The sequence below is a fragment of the Aquila chrysaetos genome, chromosome 5 (genome assembly GCF_900496995.4).
Source record: "Aquila chrysaetos chrysaetos chromosome 5, bAquChr1.4, whole genome shotgun sequence".
In the NCBI taxonomy this organism is placed as follows: domain Eukaryota; kingdom Metazoa; phylum Chordata; class Aves; order Accipitriformes; family Accipitridae; genus Aquila; species Aquila chrysaetos.
The window spans coordinates 46732122-46752665 of NC_044008.1; the positions used below are offsets into that span (position 1 = coordinate 46732122).

Below are 20544 nucleotides of genomic sequence, written 5' to 3' on the forward strand. Positions count from 1 at the left end.
TATATATGCACACACACACAGGATTTCTTGTCAAAACTTTTGTGCTTTGGTATATAAATACGATAATCAATGTCTTCCTTTATATTTTAAATGTTTAGGTACTATACTTACTAATTTTTACCTATCAGCTATAAAATTTTATAGTTTAAAACTGTTAGTAAATTGTAGGTTTTACCTTTATAAGAAGTCATACGTGTTGTTGGCAAAAGTATCTGAGTGCATTGAAGTTTTTTTTTTCCTGAAATACTTGAGCATGGCTGTATTTTAACTGTGAGTTGAAAAGGTAAGTGTGCACTAAAAAAAAGAAATGTTAGTCTTACTTAGTTTCAGAACTGTCTAAGAGCCTGCTTTGAACTTCAAAGATTTTGTTCCAGTATAGATATGACACTATAGTGCCCTTTGTACACAATGTTTCCAAGACATTTTTTGATCAGTCCACTAATAACTTGTCTCGCAAAGCTTAGAAAAATGTGTTTCATCAGCCAATGATTTGCTATGTGATTAGACAAAGGCATGATCATTCTCAGGCTTTTTAGTTGATTTCAAGATATATCATGCATCATATGGAAGCAACCTAATGCAACAGACTACAGAAAAAAGTCTTATATTCTTTCATGGACAAACTCATAAAGCAATCTGTTCTATACTTCTTCCCTACAAACAGTTTTGTATTCATTTCAGATTAAAGTTGAAACATGAACAGATAATGAATTAGATTTTGGTTTGTACTTTATATTACGTGGATGAATGGTTAATGCAGAAGTTTAGACAGTCTTAATTTTTGTTGATTAAAAGCAGAAATGAAACAGACGTGGGCTCATGAGACCTGGTTTACATCACCATAACAGATGTAGCATTCACCAGTAGGCGAGCAATTTGCACTGAAATAGCTTCAATGACTTGTGCTCAAACTGTTTAAGTTAGTTACAATCCCTGAGACTGGCAGAGATGGTCTACATCTGATAGACCCAGAAGGGACCTGCTTAACACATTTTTCCAGAGCAATACCAGCTGCATAACCAGCTAGACTAAAAAGGCATAAAAAGCACATCTCTGTGTAACTTATAAATATGCGCGTGTTTAGTCTTACTACCCTGAAAAAGGGAGATGCAGAGGAGGAGAACAAATGAGTCTGGAGAAAGAGGTGTAACTCCAGCGTAACAACAAAACCAGATTTTTAACGTTGACTCAGGCCTGACAGAAACTCCCTCCCGCCTTGATAAATAGTCCTGTTTATCACAGTAGTATTGTGAAACATGTACAAGTTTGCAGAACTAGGACTTTAATTTGTATAACATGAAAAAGAGCCTTTTAAAAAAATGAGTTATTTTTTTCCCCTCATAGCAGATGGGGGAATCAAATCTACTGATGCTGCAAGACTGTTATGAACTAAGGCTACCACAGTCCAAATTTCCTTAAATGTGTGCCTTTTCTCCAGCTCAACACTTTCTGTCCAGGTGGGAGAGAGACTACTGGCTGCTTGGCTTCTGTGTCCACATGCCAGAAAACCTGCACAGCTGCTACCGGATCTTGTCATGCCACGTGCCATAAGTTGACACTGCCCACGCAGGCTGGACACACTGCCCACGCAGGCTGGACATACTGCCCTTCTGCATGAGCCTGCTGGACTCCCAGGTCCATGCCCATTGCATAAGGGTGCATTTCTGTCTCGCTGTGTAGGAAATCTTCTGTGGTGACTTGACAAATTACAGTACCTTGACAGGTTAAAGCTGTGTGTGCTTTATTTTATAACACATATGGCTTACATGAGAGGAAAACTTTTGTATTTTCCCCTGGTACTGGAAGTGGCAGAGTTACACAGTTCAGCCAGCTTCCAGCTTGTTTCCTTCTGATGTCATGCTTTCTTTTTTCTTTCCTAATTTTATTCCTCTGGGATGAAATCTTGGCCCCCATAAAATCAAACAGAACAAATCTTTCACTTTTTCCTTTTTTGAATTCCTTAAACGTCAATAAATTTCTCCAAGGTGTTTATATTCTTTTCATTAGCACGTTTGCATACATTCACATGTTGTTAAAATGGGCTTCTATGCTACTCTCTGCTCCCGAGCTGTGCAGTAGATACATGTGAAAAGATGCAGTAAAAATCCTTTAAATGTTAATGATCTGTTGTGGATCCATGTCTCATTGATATTTCTCTCCTGATAATGTAATGCAGTGTTGAATGTTCAGATGCTATGACAATAATCAGTAAAAGAACTTCCTTTCCCTACTGGTCATTTGTACAGAAAGGCTCTTTTAGCAGCCGCCTTTTTAACCTGAATGCGGAAAGAAAGGAACCTAGAAGTTACCAAAACCAGCTCTTCTATACTTAGTAACATTTTTAGGCCTGATGTGTCACACCTGAATGAAGTTACTGTTATCTCACCAAAGCTACCCTTTTCAACAGTCAGGGTGAGTTATAAGATATTAAATAGTATTTGTTCACAACTGAGTCCTCTGGCAGGGAGCAAGAGCTTTCTGTGTGGTTCGTTATTGTTAAAACGAAAATTATTTCAGAATGACAGAATCATCATAGTTCGAAGGGACCTTGAGAGGTCTTGACTTTGAGAACAACCTCCTACACAAAGCAAGGTTAATGCTGAACTTGGGCCAGGCTATTCTGGACTTTGCCCAGCTGGGTCTTGAAAACCTCCCAGGATGGAGGTTCTACAGTTTCTTTGGGTTCTTGTCCTAATGCTTGCTTAGCCTCAAACCAATTTCCCCCCTTCCCAGTTGGAACCTCATTTCAAATTATGACCACTGAGTCTCATTTTCCTGTTGTGCACTTCAGTACAGAGCCTGTCTCTCTCTTCTTGGTAACCTCCACTTAGGTGTTGGGGAGGTTGCTACTAGGTACTCCTAAGCTTTCTTAATTAATGCCAACTTTTGAGAGGAAGAAATGTTGCAGTAATTTTAAGGACAACCAATGAGCAGCGAGGCTGTCAGGTGGTGAATGGTGTGTGATAATGAGAACTTTCATAGACTTTTTGGGAATATTTGAGATGCTAATGTAGGCACCTGAGCAAGTAAATAAATTCCTTTCAGACGCTGCATCAACCATTTCCAATGTAGGTTTAGAAGTGTAAAGTTGGTCCAACAGGACTCTCAGAGACCACTCACTAAAGACCTGAGTAGAAGGTAAAGCTGAATTTGGATGAACAGCAAAACAGACATAATTTTTTGCAACTAGAGCACTGGGTTAAATCTGAATTCCCTGCTCACATTTCTGATGCAGACAATCTCCCCCTAGGAACCTTTATAGACTCAGCGACATCAATCTGCGCATCCATAATTACAGTCTACATGCTATTACAAGGCAGCCTTGCACAAAAGCTCATGCAGTCCTGGGAGAATCATCTAGGCCTACAGCGAGTTCCATCTCAGAAAATGCAAATCTCTTCACAGATAAGACACATATTCCTCCAAATATAGACTAGCTCACACCCACCTTGCTAATAACAGGCTATACTTCTCTTCAGCAAGATTACACAAAATTAACCAGCAGATCCCACAAGAATATTGGCAATATGCTATACTTTGAGGTACACGCATTCTGGGATTGCTGCAAAGTAAGAGACTGTGGACAAATAAAAACGATGTCTAGGGAAGGGCAGAAATCGACATAAAAAAAATTGAATTACTTTCTCCATTTTAGTTAGTTAAACATGCAAAATGTAAAAGCAAAAACATAGTAATACCGATACCTTAACCTTTACAGAAATACCACTTTTTTTCCCCTCAGTAAAAGTGTTCCAAATACTGGAGAAGTACCAACTATCCATCTAACAAGAAGGTATGTAAAGAAAGAGCACCGCTAGGTATTGTGAAATAAGGTATGTGAACAAACCCCATACTTTACAGCTGGACACTTTTATCCCACTTAAGGGAGGATAAATCCTTATTCAAAAGAGTAATTATTAATACAGTTGATTAACAGTCTTGATCAAGGATGAGGGCTCTGTATGTCTCTGAAACGCAGCCACTTCAGAAGATGGCAAACTGTGGCGGAACGTCCGTTGCCACAAAACTACAGTGACACCGGCAGCGATTTACCTATCATCTTGTGTTTTTCAAGGGTTCAGAAGCGCTTACCAACACTGTGAGGGCCGCCAGTTGGGCCCCACGGGGTGTGTCTCTCCTCAGGCCAAAGGACAGACTGGTGGGCGATACCTGTATGGAGGGAGCCCCTCCGTGAAGAGGGTCCTCCAGCCGGCATGGACCTACCTGCCGGTGAGCCGCTGGTGCATGGTGCTTCAGCTCTTCACATAAACGTCCGGTGGACTGGGAGGAACTGGAGCTGCAGGCTGGAGGCGAGAAGAATGCGTTAAGCACGCGTCGCACGAGAGGCAGGCGGTGAAGCCATTAACAACCCGGGGAGCACAGCCTCGACCGAGATCCGAGAAGCACCTGCCGGTGCGGCGGCGGACCTGGCTGACTGCGGCCAAGAAGGACCAGAAGGAGCCGCGCGCGTCGGCCCCAGCCCTCGCTCCCGCCCGTCGCGGTCGCTTCCAGTCAGGGCTGCGGCTGCTCGTGCCCCGGCCCCCGCCCTCACACGCGCCAACGGTCCTAGCGGTCGCGCGCCGGCCTCGCCGCCCCTCGGCCGCCGCGCGCCGCCGGCCCGAGCCCGCCCCCGGGCTAGCCCCGCGGCCGGCGCCTCGCCCGGCGCTGACCCGGCGGCCGCAGGCCCGCGGCGGCCGAGCTGAGGAGGGTCGGCGGCGCCGGCGGAGCCCGCCCCAACGCGGCGTCTTTGTTCCGAGCGGCAGCCACCCCCACACCGTCCTCCCCCCCCGCCCCGTCCTCCCCCCCCCGAGCGGCGGCGCGGGCCGGGGGCGCGCCCCGCCGCGCTCATGGCGGGTGCCCCGCGGAGCGCCCCGCCGCCGCCGCGGGAGCTGCCGCCGCTGCCCCTGGGGGCCCGGGCGCCGGCTGGTATCGGCGACCGGGGCACGGCGCGGTGAGCGGCGCTGGTGGCCGGCGGGGGCGCTGTGCGGGGCCGCGGGGCCTGGCAGCCCCGGCGGCGGGCGCCGAGCGAGGCGGGCGCCCGCAGCCCGCGGGGGCCCTGCCCGGCGCGGCTCGGCGCTCCGCCGACCCCCGAGCAGCTCCCGGGCGGCGGCCCTCCGCTCGCCGGGGCCCTCCTCGCCCGGCCCCCGCCGCGGGCCGCCGTAGAGCCCTCCCGCGCCCAAACTTTGCAAAGTCTGGCAGCTCCGCTACTGGGGCGGCGGCGGCTACGGCAGCAGCGGGCGGGGGCGGCAGCGGAGGAGGCGGGGGCGGAGGGGGCGGGGTGCGGGCCGGCGGCGGCGGCGGCGGCGGCAGCAGCATCAAAGAGCCCCGATTCCTGCCGCCCTGGGAGCCATGCGCTGCTGTCTGTAATGTCAGCGGAACAGGAGAAGGACCCCATCGCGCTGAAGAGATCCCGAGGTACGGGGAGCGCCGGGCCGGGCGGGGGGGGTGGCCGCTGCTGGGGCCTAACTCCCCTGAGGAGGGAGAGCTGGCGGTGCCGCGGGATGCGCGCACCGGCCGGACCGACGGCCGCTGCCCGCCGGGCTCCCAGCCGGCCGGCCGGCCGGCCGCCGCGCAGCCTGGGCCGGGCCGGGCCGGGCCGCCCGCGCCCCCGCCGCCGTCCCTCCCTGCGGCTGGCGGCGGGGCCGGGCGGCGCGGGAGCCGCGCTAAGTTTGCACGGTGGGGCCCGGCCGGGCCCCGCGGGCTCCCGCAGCCTCCGGGGCCTTTAAATGCAAAACTTGGGGCGCGCTGCGCGCGCGGGTGTGCCCCGCGAGCGGGGGCGTGGGGGTGCGTGGCTGTGTCTCTTGTGTTTTTCTGGATGTGCTGCCCATTAGTATGCAGCGTGCATACTGTTGGTGCAAGGGAATACGTCGGCTGTGCCACATGTCCGAGTTGGTGTTGATGCAGAGCCCGTAAATTACCGCTTGAGTGTTCGCTCTTCTACCCCTGGTCTTGCTCTTGTGCTCGATTCTAGTAGGGGTTCTGTTTTTTTCGGGAAATGAAAAATTTATCGAAATAGCGTTCTTTATTAATAGCGCTGTTGTATGGCTCTAGTGAGGTCTGAAGTGTGCGTTTCTTTGCAATGTGTGAGGAGAAGGGTAGAAATACGGCATCTCTTCCGACTTCGGCTGTGCAACTGACTTTAATGGCAGTAGCACCTCAGTCTACGTAGCAGTAGTTGTGTCCTTGTAGTCCTTAAAAACAGAAATGCATTTCTGAATGACATAATGAGAGGTGCTAGGGTGACTGAGTTGGGTGAAAATCATGGCAAAATGGTAATCTCTGCAATTTATTGTTTCTCTTTTCCTTGCCTCCTGTTTTGCCCCTGGAATTCTATTGTTCGTGATGTTTTAAGCTTTTTTTAGGGTTGGGTAAGTGGGGATAGGTGTGGATTCTGCTATGTATATTGTCATTGACTTACAGTTTGCTTTTCTAAAACTGTTCTAGTAACAGCTGGATTGCAACCTTGAGAATGAGAGAATGAAAATATGCAGCAGTGTTACAAAGGAGACTGGGATTCATTAGACTCCTTCACTCTTGAGCCCTGATTCTGCAAACATTTAAGCACATACAGTTTCACATGCCAGAGTTACCCACCGAGTTCCATGCAATTACAGCTTAATATCAAAACTGTTTACAATATCAGGGCCACAGAATAGGCTCACCAAATCTGGTTGAAATTAGACTCTTTTTAGTTTCCTCCCTATAATGAAAAGTTTATTCGACCATTTATGTTTTTTGGGAAAATGTTCTTACTGAGATAAAGCACTGCTTAAAAAGACTCTGGCATCCATCCTGTAAAAACCCAGACAGAGATTTGTCAGTGAGTATGAAAATACTCCGTAGTGTATTTGCAGTATGTTAAGTATGGTGTAAATTACATGCAAAGTCATAATCTCTTTATATGTAAATAAAACTACAAGTTGCAGTTCTCCTGACTAACACTGAAAATGTCTTGTCTTGTGTATGTATGAAGTAGACAAGGATACGGGACTTACCTCTTTTCCTTTTCCCAAATGTAAATGGCTGAAATACATTTTATCTGTTATTTAATAAGGGAATAGTTACCCGATATGTATTTATATCTCTAGATCCATTATGTATATGATGTCCCGGTCAAAAGGATTGTACTTTTTCCTGGAAAATTAGTCTCATACAATGAAATAATTTTTTGCACCCTTAGCGCAACATTCCAAAATGCTCAGTACACCTTTTAATATAAGTCTGTGTGGTAGGTACCAAAAGTGACTTTCTGGAAAGTTTATTTTGGCTGCATGAAAATGACCCTTATTCACTCTTTTCTGGAGGTATGCTAGGACTAACATTCTGTTTCCTTTCATGTATAAATTAAATCATTATAAAATCCACAGGGAAAATATAAGTTCATAGGGCTAAATTAAATCATTGGCCTCACACAGTGAGAACTGCAAATACAAAAGCTTTGTACCTTTCCAGGCATAGGACTTAGTTCTGCAAACCTAGGCATATGAATGGCTTCACCCATGTAAGTAGTTCATGTAGAAATCGGTGGAAATTGTCGCTGGAATGCTAAGATTCATATGCTTATGTTTTTGAAGAATGATATCCCAGAGAGGGAATTTATACATAATTTTATAAAGTTTTAACTTATGCTACTGTACAACAGCACTTGCATATGATCCTCAGTATTCTACTTGATCACAGATTTACTAATATCTGTGCTGCTAGTTGTTGAATTTATTAAAAGAAATCTGGATATTTGTCATGTTTTGCTATCAGTGGTTAACGTGTTTATGCATTAAGAGTACAGGACCATGAACAGGAGTGTATTTTACGCAGTTGTGAGGAATAGTGTTCACAGTACAATCTCCCACTGAATTTATGATAAATGTATAGGAATGCTGGAGAAGAAGCTAAAGGAAAGCGCAGGGACAGTTCTGGGCAAATAATTTATCAAGAAGATGATCGATAGAGTTGGAATTTAAGGGAGATTTGTCATCATTCTTTATGTAAAACTTTATGCTGTGATTATTTAGTATTTACAGTTAATGCAGTGCTAGTGCTTTGTGGCACGCCAAGTATATGCAGGATTTTATATTCTATATCAAGGCAAAAAGGACTTTTTTTTTTTTTTTTTGAGAATAATCCCTGGTTACTCTAATGGTAGGTTGTACTGCGATATGCTATGCTCAAGCATGAGTTTATTCTGAGAACATGATCATGACTTCATGCCTTAGTCTTTGAAATTCAGACTTAAAATTTGACAGGTGTTGATTTGGGATGTCCATGTATCTTCCTTACGTATAATGAAAAATGAAATTAAATTTCAACAGTGGCAGCCAAAGCTGAAAGGAACTTATTAAAGCAGAAGCAGAACTGGATTCTTACTTGAGGTAGAACTGGTAAATTCCCTGAAACCTCAGAAAAGGAGGGGAGGAGGAAGGAAGTGCTGGAAGTGAAAATTTGTCAGGCTTCCTTTGATCAGGAGTATTTGACATAACTGTTGGATATTTCAGTCTGTATACAGTAGGTCTGCTTCTTCCCTGTGAGAAGAGATTTTGTGTTACTTTATTGAATAGTCCTAAAGCTGGTTTAGTTGTCTGCTGAGAATACTTGTGTTAACGTAGAGTGGCGTAATATCATACGTTATGCTTCTTTGCGTAATACTATCGATAATTCACAGTTATCTTCAGGTCGCCTTTGGTAATAAAGACAAACCCATGTGTTCAGCTCTATGCTTGCATCTTGATAAAGTTTGACATGTATTCTGAATATGAGTTTTAAACAAATAACAGTAAATTTTTAAGGTTGGATTGCCCACTTCTTACTGTCCTATACTGTTGTGTGTTTTTTTTTTTTTTTTTTTAAAGAGCAAATAAGTTATTATCTTAACGGCCCTGGGAAAAAGAGAAAAAAGAATTAACATACCGTTTCTTAATGTAATGATGTTAGTATCTTAACATGTGTTGCTCTCATATCACCCCAAAGTGATTTTCATACTTCAGCTCAGGGTTTTCTTTGTGTTCCCATATGATGGCAAATCCACTTGAGCCCCATGAAGGAAGGCTGACTGGGATAATAAGGAATGCGCTAGAATTTTTTTTTTTTCTTTTTTTTGTTTATGGTCTAGCTAGGGTTTTAAAAATGAAAGCCATAATTTATACAACCTGGAGAGCTTGTCCCACTGTTACGAAAGGTGAAGAAGAATCCCAGATGAAGTACAGATATCTCTTTGTATTGCTCAAAGTCAAGTCTGAGTGATCGATAAAATGAACATTCTCTACTTCTTTTTGTGCCAGAGCATCAGTGCTCAATTATTCTACGAAGTTTCTGCAGAGTAGGGCAGATTCACTTAGAGCCCCTCTCATTTTTGGCAGGTGTCTTTTTTGTTTGATCAAGTCTTGCATTTAGTGAAGTTTTGATTTGATAAACTAGAGATCTGTCTAAACAGCATAGCAGGTTTTCAGTGGCTTGCATTCATGGATCTACTACTGTTTGCTTTTCCCTTCATGGCGTATTGTAATGTACTGTTGTATATTGGTGTAGTGAGTTTGATAAATGCTATGTCTGTGTAAGTTAAATAGGAGGTGAATCTTAGGGGTAGTTTTCAGCAGTTCTTTTGAAAGTTTTATGCATTATGCAAACAAGAAATACTTCTAACTGGTGAAGTGGAGATGTTAAGAACCAAGGGACAGATAAACATAAAATAAATGGAAATGTTTATGCCAACTGTAATGAGCACGAATTGGGCATTAAAGTGGTAATAGAGTAAGATAGCTGTATACGACGTATGCTAACTTTTACCTCCAGATGTTCGCTCCTTGAGGATTTGCAGTGTAAGGCACCAGAATTAATGCAGGTTCAGTGTTTGTAACAGATATCTGTTGCTATGACAGACAGAGGCAAACTTAAAATACAGTCTGTAAGAAAACTAATGCAGTATTGCACTGATTGAAATTTTGTAGGTGGTGACAGTGGATTGGATGGGTTAGGAGGACCAGGAGTACAACTTGGAAGCCCAGATAAGAAAAAGCGCAAAGCAAATACACAGGTAAATTCCCTTTGGTTCTTTTGATTTCTTAATAAATAGTGCACTCAGATGTTGTTTGCTGCTATGACTGTCTTGCATTGTTCGGAATACCAGTCTCTTCTCACAAGTAGCAGTTACATACAAAATATTTCAGTTGTACTGTGAAGTTGAAATCTTCATAATACTAGTTATTCTCACTGAAGTTATTTTAATCTCTGTAGGTTGCCAAAGACCTATAAAGAGAGGAGCACAGTAAGACTGCAACAACTTGTATTTTACCATATGGATTTGATTCAGACACAGACTTTCTTTTAATGACTTTGTAGCCATTGGTAGAAATCTGTACAGCATGAGTAGTTGCTGTGAGACTACTTTTCCTCTTACTTTTATTCCTATATGTGTAGGTTTGTGGGCTAATGGATCAGTACAGTTTGTTAATGCTTTGACCAAACTCTTGGTATATTCCCCAAGTAATTTTCAAGCAAAAGCTGTGAGGCAGGTTCGGCTCCTTTCCAGTGAATCCCTGCAATTGGGCATTTCTATACAGTTTCTGTTTTCAGAAAAGAAGCCTGAATACAAAACATCTAAAGCAATTAGGTATCTGTAGTGCAGAATTTTCCTTTGTGTGTTCATTCAGCTTTGAGTGAGAGTATCTGTTAATCTGGTACTGCCCAGTGAGAGTAATTTTGTTTATGTAGGTCGAACAATCACTTTGTTAGGCCTGTCCAGATTCCATTGAGATGTGGATCTGTTTCCTTAATTTTTGTTTTGTTTTAAAGTAGTCATGGTGAAACATGCTCTGAGAAATATTCAGTGAATTTAGGGGTTTCAGACCTCTTTCTTGGTGGAGCTTTCCTTGTGTTCTGGAATGGTGATAACTCTAGAGGACATGCAGATTAGTTTCCTCTCTTTTTCTTACAGGTTCAAAATTTGCAGCACAGCAGAAATTTTTTTTGGGGAAAAAAAAATGTTCGGTCTTAGTTTATTAGTATTTAGGAGGAAAAGCTTTCTGTGAGCACAGTTACCATGAGGGTGAAGCAGCTAGATGTTCCCCACAGGCTAGTCTAGAAAGAAATTCAATTGTATGGCTACTCTGATGACATTTAAACAGCCTCTGGGCTCCATTAAACAGTTGATTATGCTCTGTAACCAGAAATCCTTGTATTTTATACCTACAGACTATGCTTTGCAGACCTTCCACATCACTGAATGCTCATAAGGGACACCTCTATTTGGTACACAGAGTATAGAAAATTCCCGTATGCAACTCCTGTACTCTATATACCGTTTTTAGCGTTATAGTAATATTAGGTTTGTATACCCTCACAGAAGTCAGGTGTCTTAAGAGATGTATATTCAGTAAAATGAACCTAAAACGAAACTAAGGAAATGCTTTAAATCTGCTCTTCAACATTCAGAAATACTTTGTGCCTGTGTTTAAGTGATGTATGGCTTTCTGTATTGTTGCTTTTCTTATGTAAAAGATTAGGAAATAGAAGTCACATATCAAGTAATATTTTCAGAAGCATAGTTGTGCAATTGCACAATTTTTAAAACGCTGAGATTACTATAAATCACCATGTTATGTGGAGCTCAAACTTCTCTCTTGCCTCTGTACTGAAACTTCAGACAGCCTGGCAGGGTACAGTGGGTGAGCTTTACACAACAGCTGAACAGTTCTTCTAGCAGTAGTGCTGCTAATCCAGGACCTTTATGGTTGGTCTGTTTTGCAGGGAAATACTAAAACTAATTTAAATGTTGTATTTAAAATATTTTTAGGGATCATCATTTCCTCCTCCATCTGAATATGCTCCACCGCTGAATCCAAGCTCTGACCACCTTGTAGCTGCAAATCCATTTGATGACAACTATAATACTGTGTCTTATAAACCACTTCCTTCAGGAAATCCATATTTTAGTAATCCTGGTTATCCTGGCTTTGGAGGCTATAACACTTTCAGAATGCCACCTCACATGCTGCCCAGAGTGTCCTCGCCATATGGTGGTTCTTACTCCCTCAGAAACCAACCACATCCCCTTCCTCAAAACCCTGTGGGAATGGGTTTTAGCCGACCCCACTCTTTCAGCTTTGGTCCACATGATAACCCAGGTTTTGGGAATCAACCACCTTATAGTAGTGGTCAGATAAATCAAAATGTCAATATGCCTGGTCAGCATTTCAGACCAAATCCTGGTGAGAACTTTGGTCATTCTGGTCAGATACCTCACCCTGACATGCCATCTAACTTTGGTCCTGGAAACAATCCAAATTTTCCAAATTCTCAGCTAGAGTCAAACCATTCTTTTGTTCCTCCACCAAACACGTACAGCCAGACAAAATCGTCAGCTCAAAAGCAAGACTTTAGTCAAGGTGCAAGCAAGGCATCCAGCCAGAACACTGCTGCTCATCAGCATCATCACAGGACAGAGGACATTGTAAGTCAAGGTAACAGTGACCTAAAAAATGTTACTCGAAACAATGTGGTAAATCAGGATAATAGCCATTCTAATAATGCTGATAACACTAATGCTGGCCATTCAAATGGGACTCAGAGTAAGTCCCGCCAGCCTCGAGGTACTGCTGAAGGATGCAACTCTGAAAAGAGCAGCAAAACACCCCTTCATCCCAGTCGTCATGGTCACTCGTCCTCTGAACCCGTCTATCCATGTGGGATTTGTACACATGAAGTTAATGATGACCAGGATGCCATCCTGTGTGAAGCCTCTTGTCAAAAATGGTTTCATCGGATCTGTACAGGCATGACCGAGTCAGCTTATGGCCTTCTTACAGCAGAAGCATCAGCAGTATGGGGTTGTGATACTTGCATGGCTGACAAAGATGTCCAGTTAATGCGTACGAGAGAGACTGCAGGACCACCTACATTGAATACAGATGGCTAACAATGTGAATTGGTGGTAGTGGTTGAAATACTTGCTATGAAGATTTGGTTACAAATTGGGTACTTCGCTTTCTGCAGACAATCGGTTGTGTTTGATTGCTGTCATCTTTTTTTCCCCTAGTCTGTTTTCATTCATAAACTTCCATCTCAGCTTTTGTACTCTTAGTTTATGTGTGCAAATGTTTTACAGGATGGAATGTTTTTTTGTTTCTGATTAAACTGTAAAACATAACTGACAATTGATCAGAAGTAGGATGTGCATTGACAATTTTACTGAAGGCAAAAATGTGCCTGTATAAATACCCCCTAATTTGCTGGTGTTAATGTGTTAACTAACACTAGCATTTAGTGCTTGGTTTTAATGGTACTATATTTGCAAGTACTCATTACATTTTTTTGGGTGGGGGGTGTGTGTGAATGTCCATTACTAATGTTCTTGCTATCCTTTCTTTGAATATAGTGGAGATGACACGGAGGAATGTGCAGTACTGATAGTTTTTATTTTAGGGAAAATACAGAGAATTTCATATGTGCTTTTTCCTATTTTTGAAGTAAAGCATTAACACACTATTCAAAAATTGATGACTTCATGCTTAGTAACACAATGAAACCTGCTAACTCTTACGCATTTATATTTCCTTGAAAAGACAATGATATCTTTTGACTTCTCAGCAAATACTTACTTGCTGAAGACTCTTGCTAGGTCTTGCAGTATTTGGAAATAGTTACAAAATATGATTACTTTGGAAAAAGAACACATCAAGTTTATGAAGTCCAGTGCTTTAAATCCAGAGAATACCAAAACTAGGGTTGCATAAGTAACTATTTATCTGAAGCACATGCATTAGGATACAGTCTCTGCATCCGTCACAGTTGTGCAATCATGCACCTCTCTCTCATCCTTTCTCATTGATGGTTCTAGCCTCCCACCTCCGTGCTGCCTGAGAATTGTGAATGAACTAGTGCAGGGAAAGTCCTGCCCATCTTCTTGGGCTTTCAGCTAGAGCCTGCTTGGTCATCCTGAGCTTACACAGTCCACTTGGCATGAAGGAGGGTGCAAAGCAATAGAGTGTGCTCAGCACAGGCTCCAAATTGGAAGATAATTTGGCCAGCAAAGTCTTAAAACTGAATTCCCACCACTGCCTCAGCCAGTCCTGCAGTGAGGGGGTGGGAAATCTAGGGTGAAGAAAAATACAGCTTTCACATCAGTTGAGTTTAGCTTACATCAGGAGCAAGTAATAGGAAGTTTAGCTTCTTTGCTAAACTTGGTATCCTACTGACAAGTATGAATGGCACCAGAGCTTCAAATGCGATGCTAAGAATTCTATTTTAATATGGGCAATTTGATCTTATTCTTGATCTCAAAAATAACCCCTCTTTTTTTTTTTCCTTCTTTTTTTTTTTTGTTTGCTCTATTGTGGGGAAACATCTAGCCTTGAAGACTTCAGCCTTAGCAGTGTGATAAAGTTGCATATGCAACTGAAAATGAGTGTTTCTGTAGAGAGAAGTGTTGTTTTAACTTAATAAAAGGTGGCGCTGTAATAACAGACTCTGCTTGTAATACCACTGTGCTGGAAACTTCTAGTTTTTAAACAGTCAGCAATTAAATCGTATGTCAAGCATTACAGCTACTAGTCACGTTCCTTAATGTGATAAATTGTTCAGGTCTGTGGCGATGAATGATGTAGGAGCCTATACAGAATACAGTTGTCTGTATGAAGAGGTAGTTTTTATGGTAAGCTATGCTAATAAGTGAAAAGTAAGGTCTGTTTGCTAGTTCATCATTGTGTTTGATTTTAAATGGGCTCTACTGTGGTACTTTCCTGGAAGATACTGTGCAGATCACCATAACTGTCCTTCTTTTATTTTAAAAGTGAAAAGTTTTACGTACTGTTTTACTGGAGAAGTGCAGTATTGCCCTCCTTTTTTGTCTTGCCTCTCATCAGGAAGAAGGAAATAATTAGTCTAAAGCGTAAATGACACAATTCATATCTTGAGGATTTCCTATATGGAGATGTAAAGAAAGTGTAATGCAGATCCAGAGCTTCTGTTTTCATCACTATTTGCTTTATTTAGTACAACTTAATCCTGTTTTGTTAGAGGTGTGATATTTAAAAACAAACAACAAAAAAAAAATGAAGCAACAACCTCTGTTAGAGAGATTTATTCTTCGGTAGTTTTCTGACTGACTGACTGACTGACTGTTAGAATTTGCTTTTGGTATCTAAAGTAGAAATTAAACCAAACCTTGTTTAGATAGATCTGTTCCTCTGGGAATTAGTTTTATCTCTGCAACAATTTGCATTGTGAAGGTAGTGGAGCTGATTTAGACCTACAGCAATGTAAATGAAATAAAAAATTTTGCTCAGTGAAAATTCAGCAAAAGCTCCAATGGTGATATTGTTACCCAAGCGTGCTGTTTGCTATACCTTTCCCACTCCCACACCCCATTCCTGTTGTGAGAAGACGTTCGGGGCATTTGTTCTCAGAAGTCCAATCAATGTTTTAACATTTTGGAGCCGACATTGTATTTAAAATAGCCATGTATTTCTTAATCTCTTCCTCAACCCTACCTGAAGTTAGGCAAGTGTTTTCTATATTAGCTAGCAAGACATAAGAATTTAAATATAGTGTTCTTACAAACTTAAAATCAACTGGAATATCATTTTATAAGACCTTAAATTGTGTATTTGTGAAACTAACAATTTATTTCAGTTTTTCTAAACTGGTACTATGTTAGGTTTGTAACCCAGTAAACTTTCTGTGTCTGTTAACCTACAAATTCAAGGCATTAGCAAATGCCAGTTATATCAAATAAAAACAAATTAACAACAAAACCAAACTTGTTATCACACTGATCATAGAGATATGACTTATTAGGATCTCCAGAAGTCATCCAGCCAATATGCTTGCCCTACTGATACACTCTTGGCATACCTGGACTCTCTTATCTATAGAGAGGGTTTTACTTTGTTTTTCTCTGCATGTATTGACTAGTAGTAGTTCAAGTATGCACAGGAAAAACAACAATCATGTTTTGTTAGTAAGGTACTAGGAAAACATCAGCTGGTTAGAATTAGAAATTAGTTATAGAAGGGTGGGTGGGAGGGAGGGTTGATTAGAATAGGGGAGTTTTTTTGTAGTACTCTACAAGAAACAATTTGTATTCAACTATCATGTGCTTCTTTCATTACTAGTGATTTAGACTGTACTGGTGCTGCACACCAAAAATATTGCAAAGTTTTTGTAAATCTTACAAACCTTAACATTTTTGTGGGAAATGCCTGTGTCCTTTTTAAATAGCTCCTCGTCATGGTCAGAAATGCAGCCTATATTGCCCAAAATGTTCTCCCCCCGCCAGCCCCCGGCTGAAAGAAACAGATATAAACTGGATTGAACTGTTCTTAATACTTAGAGGGGTTTTTTTTGCCAGAGACCAGTTTTAAATGAGAAAATACGTAATTTGCTCTTTAAAATACTTGTTTTATTGGTGTCACGGTAAGTGACAGTGCTGCTTATAGGCTAGAGGGTAGATATCAAAAATCCTGTTTCTGGCTGTTTTACTGATCCCTTCTACAACGTGAGACAAGCAAGGTTAACTGTTTGTGCCTCAATCTCTTCTTTCAGAAGATGGGACTAATGCTTACTTCCTGAGGGTGTTCAGAGGCCTAGTTGTTATTTGAGATCTTCAGATGAAAGAGACTAGAGAAAAGTAATAAAATTTGCTGTATTTAAAACAAAAATATAATGTGGGGGGCTGTTCAAAGAAGAACATACTTTGTGAGCTCTGAAGTTTTTCATCTGAGAACCAGTTTTGTAATCACATTTTTCAGGCTTAACTTCAAGCATGTGAGAATTAACGAAGTCAGTGGAACTGCATGCACACAGTCAAGAACATTTCAAAGTGTTTGCAGTTTGGGGCCTATGCTGTTTGCAAGTGAAATGCTTTTTATGGTTTGAGATTTTTACAAAATCAATGGTGTTAAAATGTAGCACCTTTTTAATATTTGTCTTTATTCCAACTTAATACAGTAACACAGCTGCATTAAATATATCCCTTTCATTTTATAAATAAACATTGCCTGGCAGTAGAAGTATTGGTGTAACATTTTTAAAAAAGGAAGTCATGCTTCTTATCATGTTGTATGTGACTTAAATGACTGTTTCATATTAAAACTAATCTTTCCTTATGTACTGCTTAAATATACCTGTTTTGGGATATCAGTTCAGTACTTTTTATACAATCTTGAATGTGTTCCACATTGGTGACATGTATTTTTGCAACAACTTTTTTGTTTTGATTTTAAATTAGAGCATGTCTGAAGTAATACATGCATTAGTGCTGTGGTGTGTGGCAAAGTTAATGTATGTAATTCAAATTGGAAAAAAGTTTCCAGACTTTGTCCAACATTAACCCTGTGGCCAGGGATTAAATTACTATGTAATACAGATTATTTCATATCACGATGTGTTTTAAGCTACTCTATGAAGTATGTGAAACATTATTGTTTATGGATTGGTAGCTGGCGTGGTATCTTGCATAGAACGAGGTATGAGAGATGGTAGCAATTCATGGTAATTAAAACTGACTACTTTTCAGAACACGCAGCACTTACGTGCATTGTCATCTTGTTGCCATAACTGTTAGTATGAATTTCTTAATATTATCCACTGACAAATGGGTGAACATTTGGTAATAAGCTCATGGGTGTGAAAATTCTATTCTAACACTCTACTTGGTTTACAAAACATGTAATTTTTGTATCTATTGGATGTGATTAGATATATGCAGGAGGATGTAGAACTGGATGTATTTTAAAGTTATTCTGCAATTACTAAGTTTTGTCTGAAGCTTTCTATATTAGAATAGATTCTTCCTTAAAATTGGAAAATAAAGTGTACTTAGCAGAACTCTTAAGGCAATATAACTATCCTACACTACATCTTGAGTTATGCACATTCACTTGTTTGTATGGAACTCCTCTGATTTCTTGTTGGCTTATGCTTTATATGGAAATAAAGGGTCCCTTTAGTGCCCTAGTGTTGTGTGTCATCAGTTCTGAGTTAGTTAATTCTGAATGGTGTTCAGCCCCTTAGAGGTGCTGCCTATAGCTTAAAGTATTGAATGTCTCCCTCAGTTTCCTGGTTTAGAAATGGCTTATCCCAGCATCACAGGGAATACCTATTTTTGTATTGTTTGCCGTACATGATTCATTTTCCTCTTCATGTTCACACTGTCTGTCTCAAAATAATTTTTGATCCAACCCCACCTTTTTACGCGGAGGTTTGTGCACTGTAATTCAGGAATTGCTGTATTGGAGACAGTTTGGGATTGGAGTCATGAGAGATGTTTTATCTATTCCTAGACACTCATCTTCTAAAGGATGGTCTAAATCTGAACTTCCATATAACTTACGGAGGGCAAGCTTTTAATATATTTCTTCTTCTTCTTTTTTTTTTTGGCCTTCCTTGATAGTTTTTTCTGAAATGTGAAATAATATGCAGTTATTGAGGGATTTTTACTTAAAAGACAGTCTGTCCTCCAAGCTTTTGTATATGGCCTTTCGAGCAGACAGTGTTCTCTAGGGCCTTGTGCCTTGGAATTTTTTTGTCCACATTCTCCTTTCAGTGTTAAAGATGAGTTGAAAAAGGCAAGTTACCAATCTACTGCCATCCAAACAGTGCAAATATAAGCTGATTAAGATTGTTGACATTTATTTTTTTTGTTAATAATGATGTGATATTTTACCTTTTAGAAGAACATATATCAGAATCTAATTCAAGCGTTCTTGGAAAATGTATATGGTAGATTTTGTCCAGCACTGTATGTAATTTTGTTGCTTTCTGTTGTCTGGTTTCAGTTTCTTTTAAAATAAAGATAATTTTTGCGGGAAATTGCCTGTTGATTGTATGAAGCTGATGTAATGCCTAGATTAACCCTTTTAATGTTTTGCCTGTGAGAATGCATTTGGATTAGGCATAATCCTGCAAGAAACAGCATGAGGTGGTATTGATCAGAAAAGATGGCTCCTGCCTCTCTCGGAGAGGTCCGCTGTTCTGTAAAGGTATTAATCTGAAGTAACTTCAGAGCAGATTAGAAGATGTCTTGCACCTTAAGCCCCATTTCTTTCTTACAGGATGGGAGGGAAGGCTCAGGCACCATTTGGCTGAACAGATTTTTTAGAGTTTTCTGCACTTGGGAAGAGATGATGCAAAGAATTATTTATTCTAATTTATAAATTTATTACTAAGCTTTTCCTGTTTGTTGAAATGCCAGAACTAACACATACCAAATCAGTACCTTACCAATAATCTTTAAAAGCAACTGCTATGGGTGGTCCCAAGCCACGCATGCAAAACAGTTCATTGGAATAAATAGCAGCTCTTCTTAAAAAATGTGGAAGTATGAGAGAAATGAGAGAGAATTTAGAAAGGATGGGAGGAAAAAAGGTTATTTATTAAATTGAAGATAAGAAAATGTAAACTATTTAAAGGATTCCCCCCCCCCGCCCCATATTAAAGCCTCTGAAGCCATTTAGAAGTGAAACAACCCCTGGAAGAGATGTATGTATTGGCAACTGGAAGGTCCAGATTATTGGTAATATAATTAAGATTTGACTGGAATATAAATCTCCATCCTTCATAGCACAGGAGATGGGAATTTAAGAATACCAGGGAAAATTTTATCTCCTTTCACTACAAAGTTTCTTGCACTTTTGACTGGTAAGTTAGTGCCAACAGAAGAAAGATCCTGAATGGACCTCTCTTTTGGTTTATTTTGCAAAGTGTCATAGCGAGAGCTCAGTCATTTGTCCAAGTAAGCTAGTGTGGTAGGTTGACCCTGGCTGGACGCCAGGTGCCCACCAAAGCTGTTCTATCACTCCCCCCCTCAGCTGGACAGGGGAGAGGAAATAATGAAAGGCTTGTGGGTCGAGGTAAGGACAGGGAGAGATCATTCACCAATTACAGTCATGGGCAAAACAGACTCGACTTGAGGAAAATTAAATTGATTTACTTGTATGACGTTTCTGGTGGCATTTCTGCAGACACACATCAATACAAGACTTTTAAGGTTGATCCAAGTCCTTGCTCAGTCCCTTTTGTGTCCTTTAGCAGCTAAATCTGCTACTCCGACGTAGGAATGTGTTAGTAACATTTACTGTGTCTTCTACAAGTGAAAGACATAGCTTTGCATTGGAGGTGTAGTTTTTAAGTAAAGCGACTTCTTTGTTAATGTTATGGAGCTATTGTGTGTAACTTGAGAACACCAAATAGAGGTAACCATAACCATGTCCTGTCTTGTAAAGTGTGTATACATAGTATGTTCTTTCTGGCAGGAAGAAATAATAAGCTGCTTCATTTCAGTATATTCTGTGATTAAACTAAAAATGACACCTGGATGACCAAGGCAGAAGACCAGCACTCAACAAATCTAAGACCTATTGTCTGTGAAATGAACTCCTCACAACTGAAGGATGCATTGTGGATGACTACAGCTGCATTCTGGAGTGGTAGGAGATTTTGAGTTACTATGACATTATCATTCTAGCCAGTGCTGCTATTGGAACACCCTGCTTTAAAACAAACCAAAACATTATCCCCTCCAAACCCCAACTCTTCCATTACTTCATGTAGGAA

At 41.1% G+C, this 20544-nt stretch overlaps 1 protein-coding gene across 1 annotated transcript; it reads left to right on the top strand.

The window, feature by feature from the left end:
- Nucleotides 1-5260: 5260 nt before the first annotated feature.
- On the top strand, nt 5261-18801 carry PYGO1 (pygopus family PHD finger 1). Its single transcript, XM_030014987.1, has 3 exons — nt 5261-5415; nt 9942-10027; nt 11786-18801. Exons 1-3 carry the CDS (start codon nt 5367-5369, stop codon nt 12905-12907), a joined length of 1257 nt encoding a protein of 418 aa, XP_029870847.1. The 5' UTR covers nt 5261-5366; the 3' UTR covers nt 12908-18801.
- The last annotated feature ends 1743 nt before the right edge of the window (nt 18802-20544 follow it).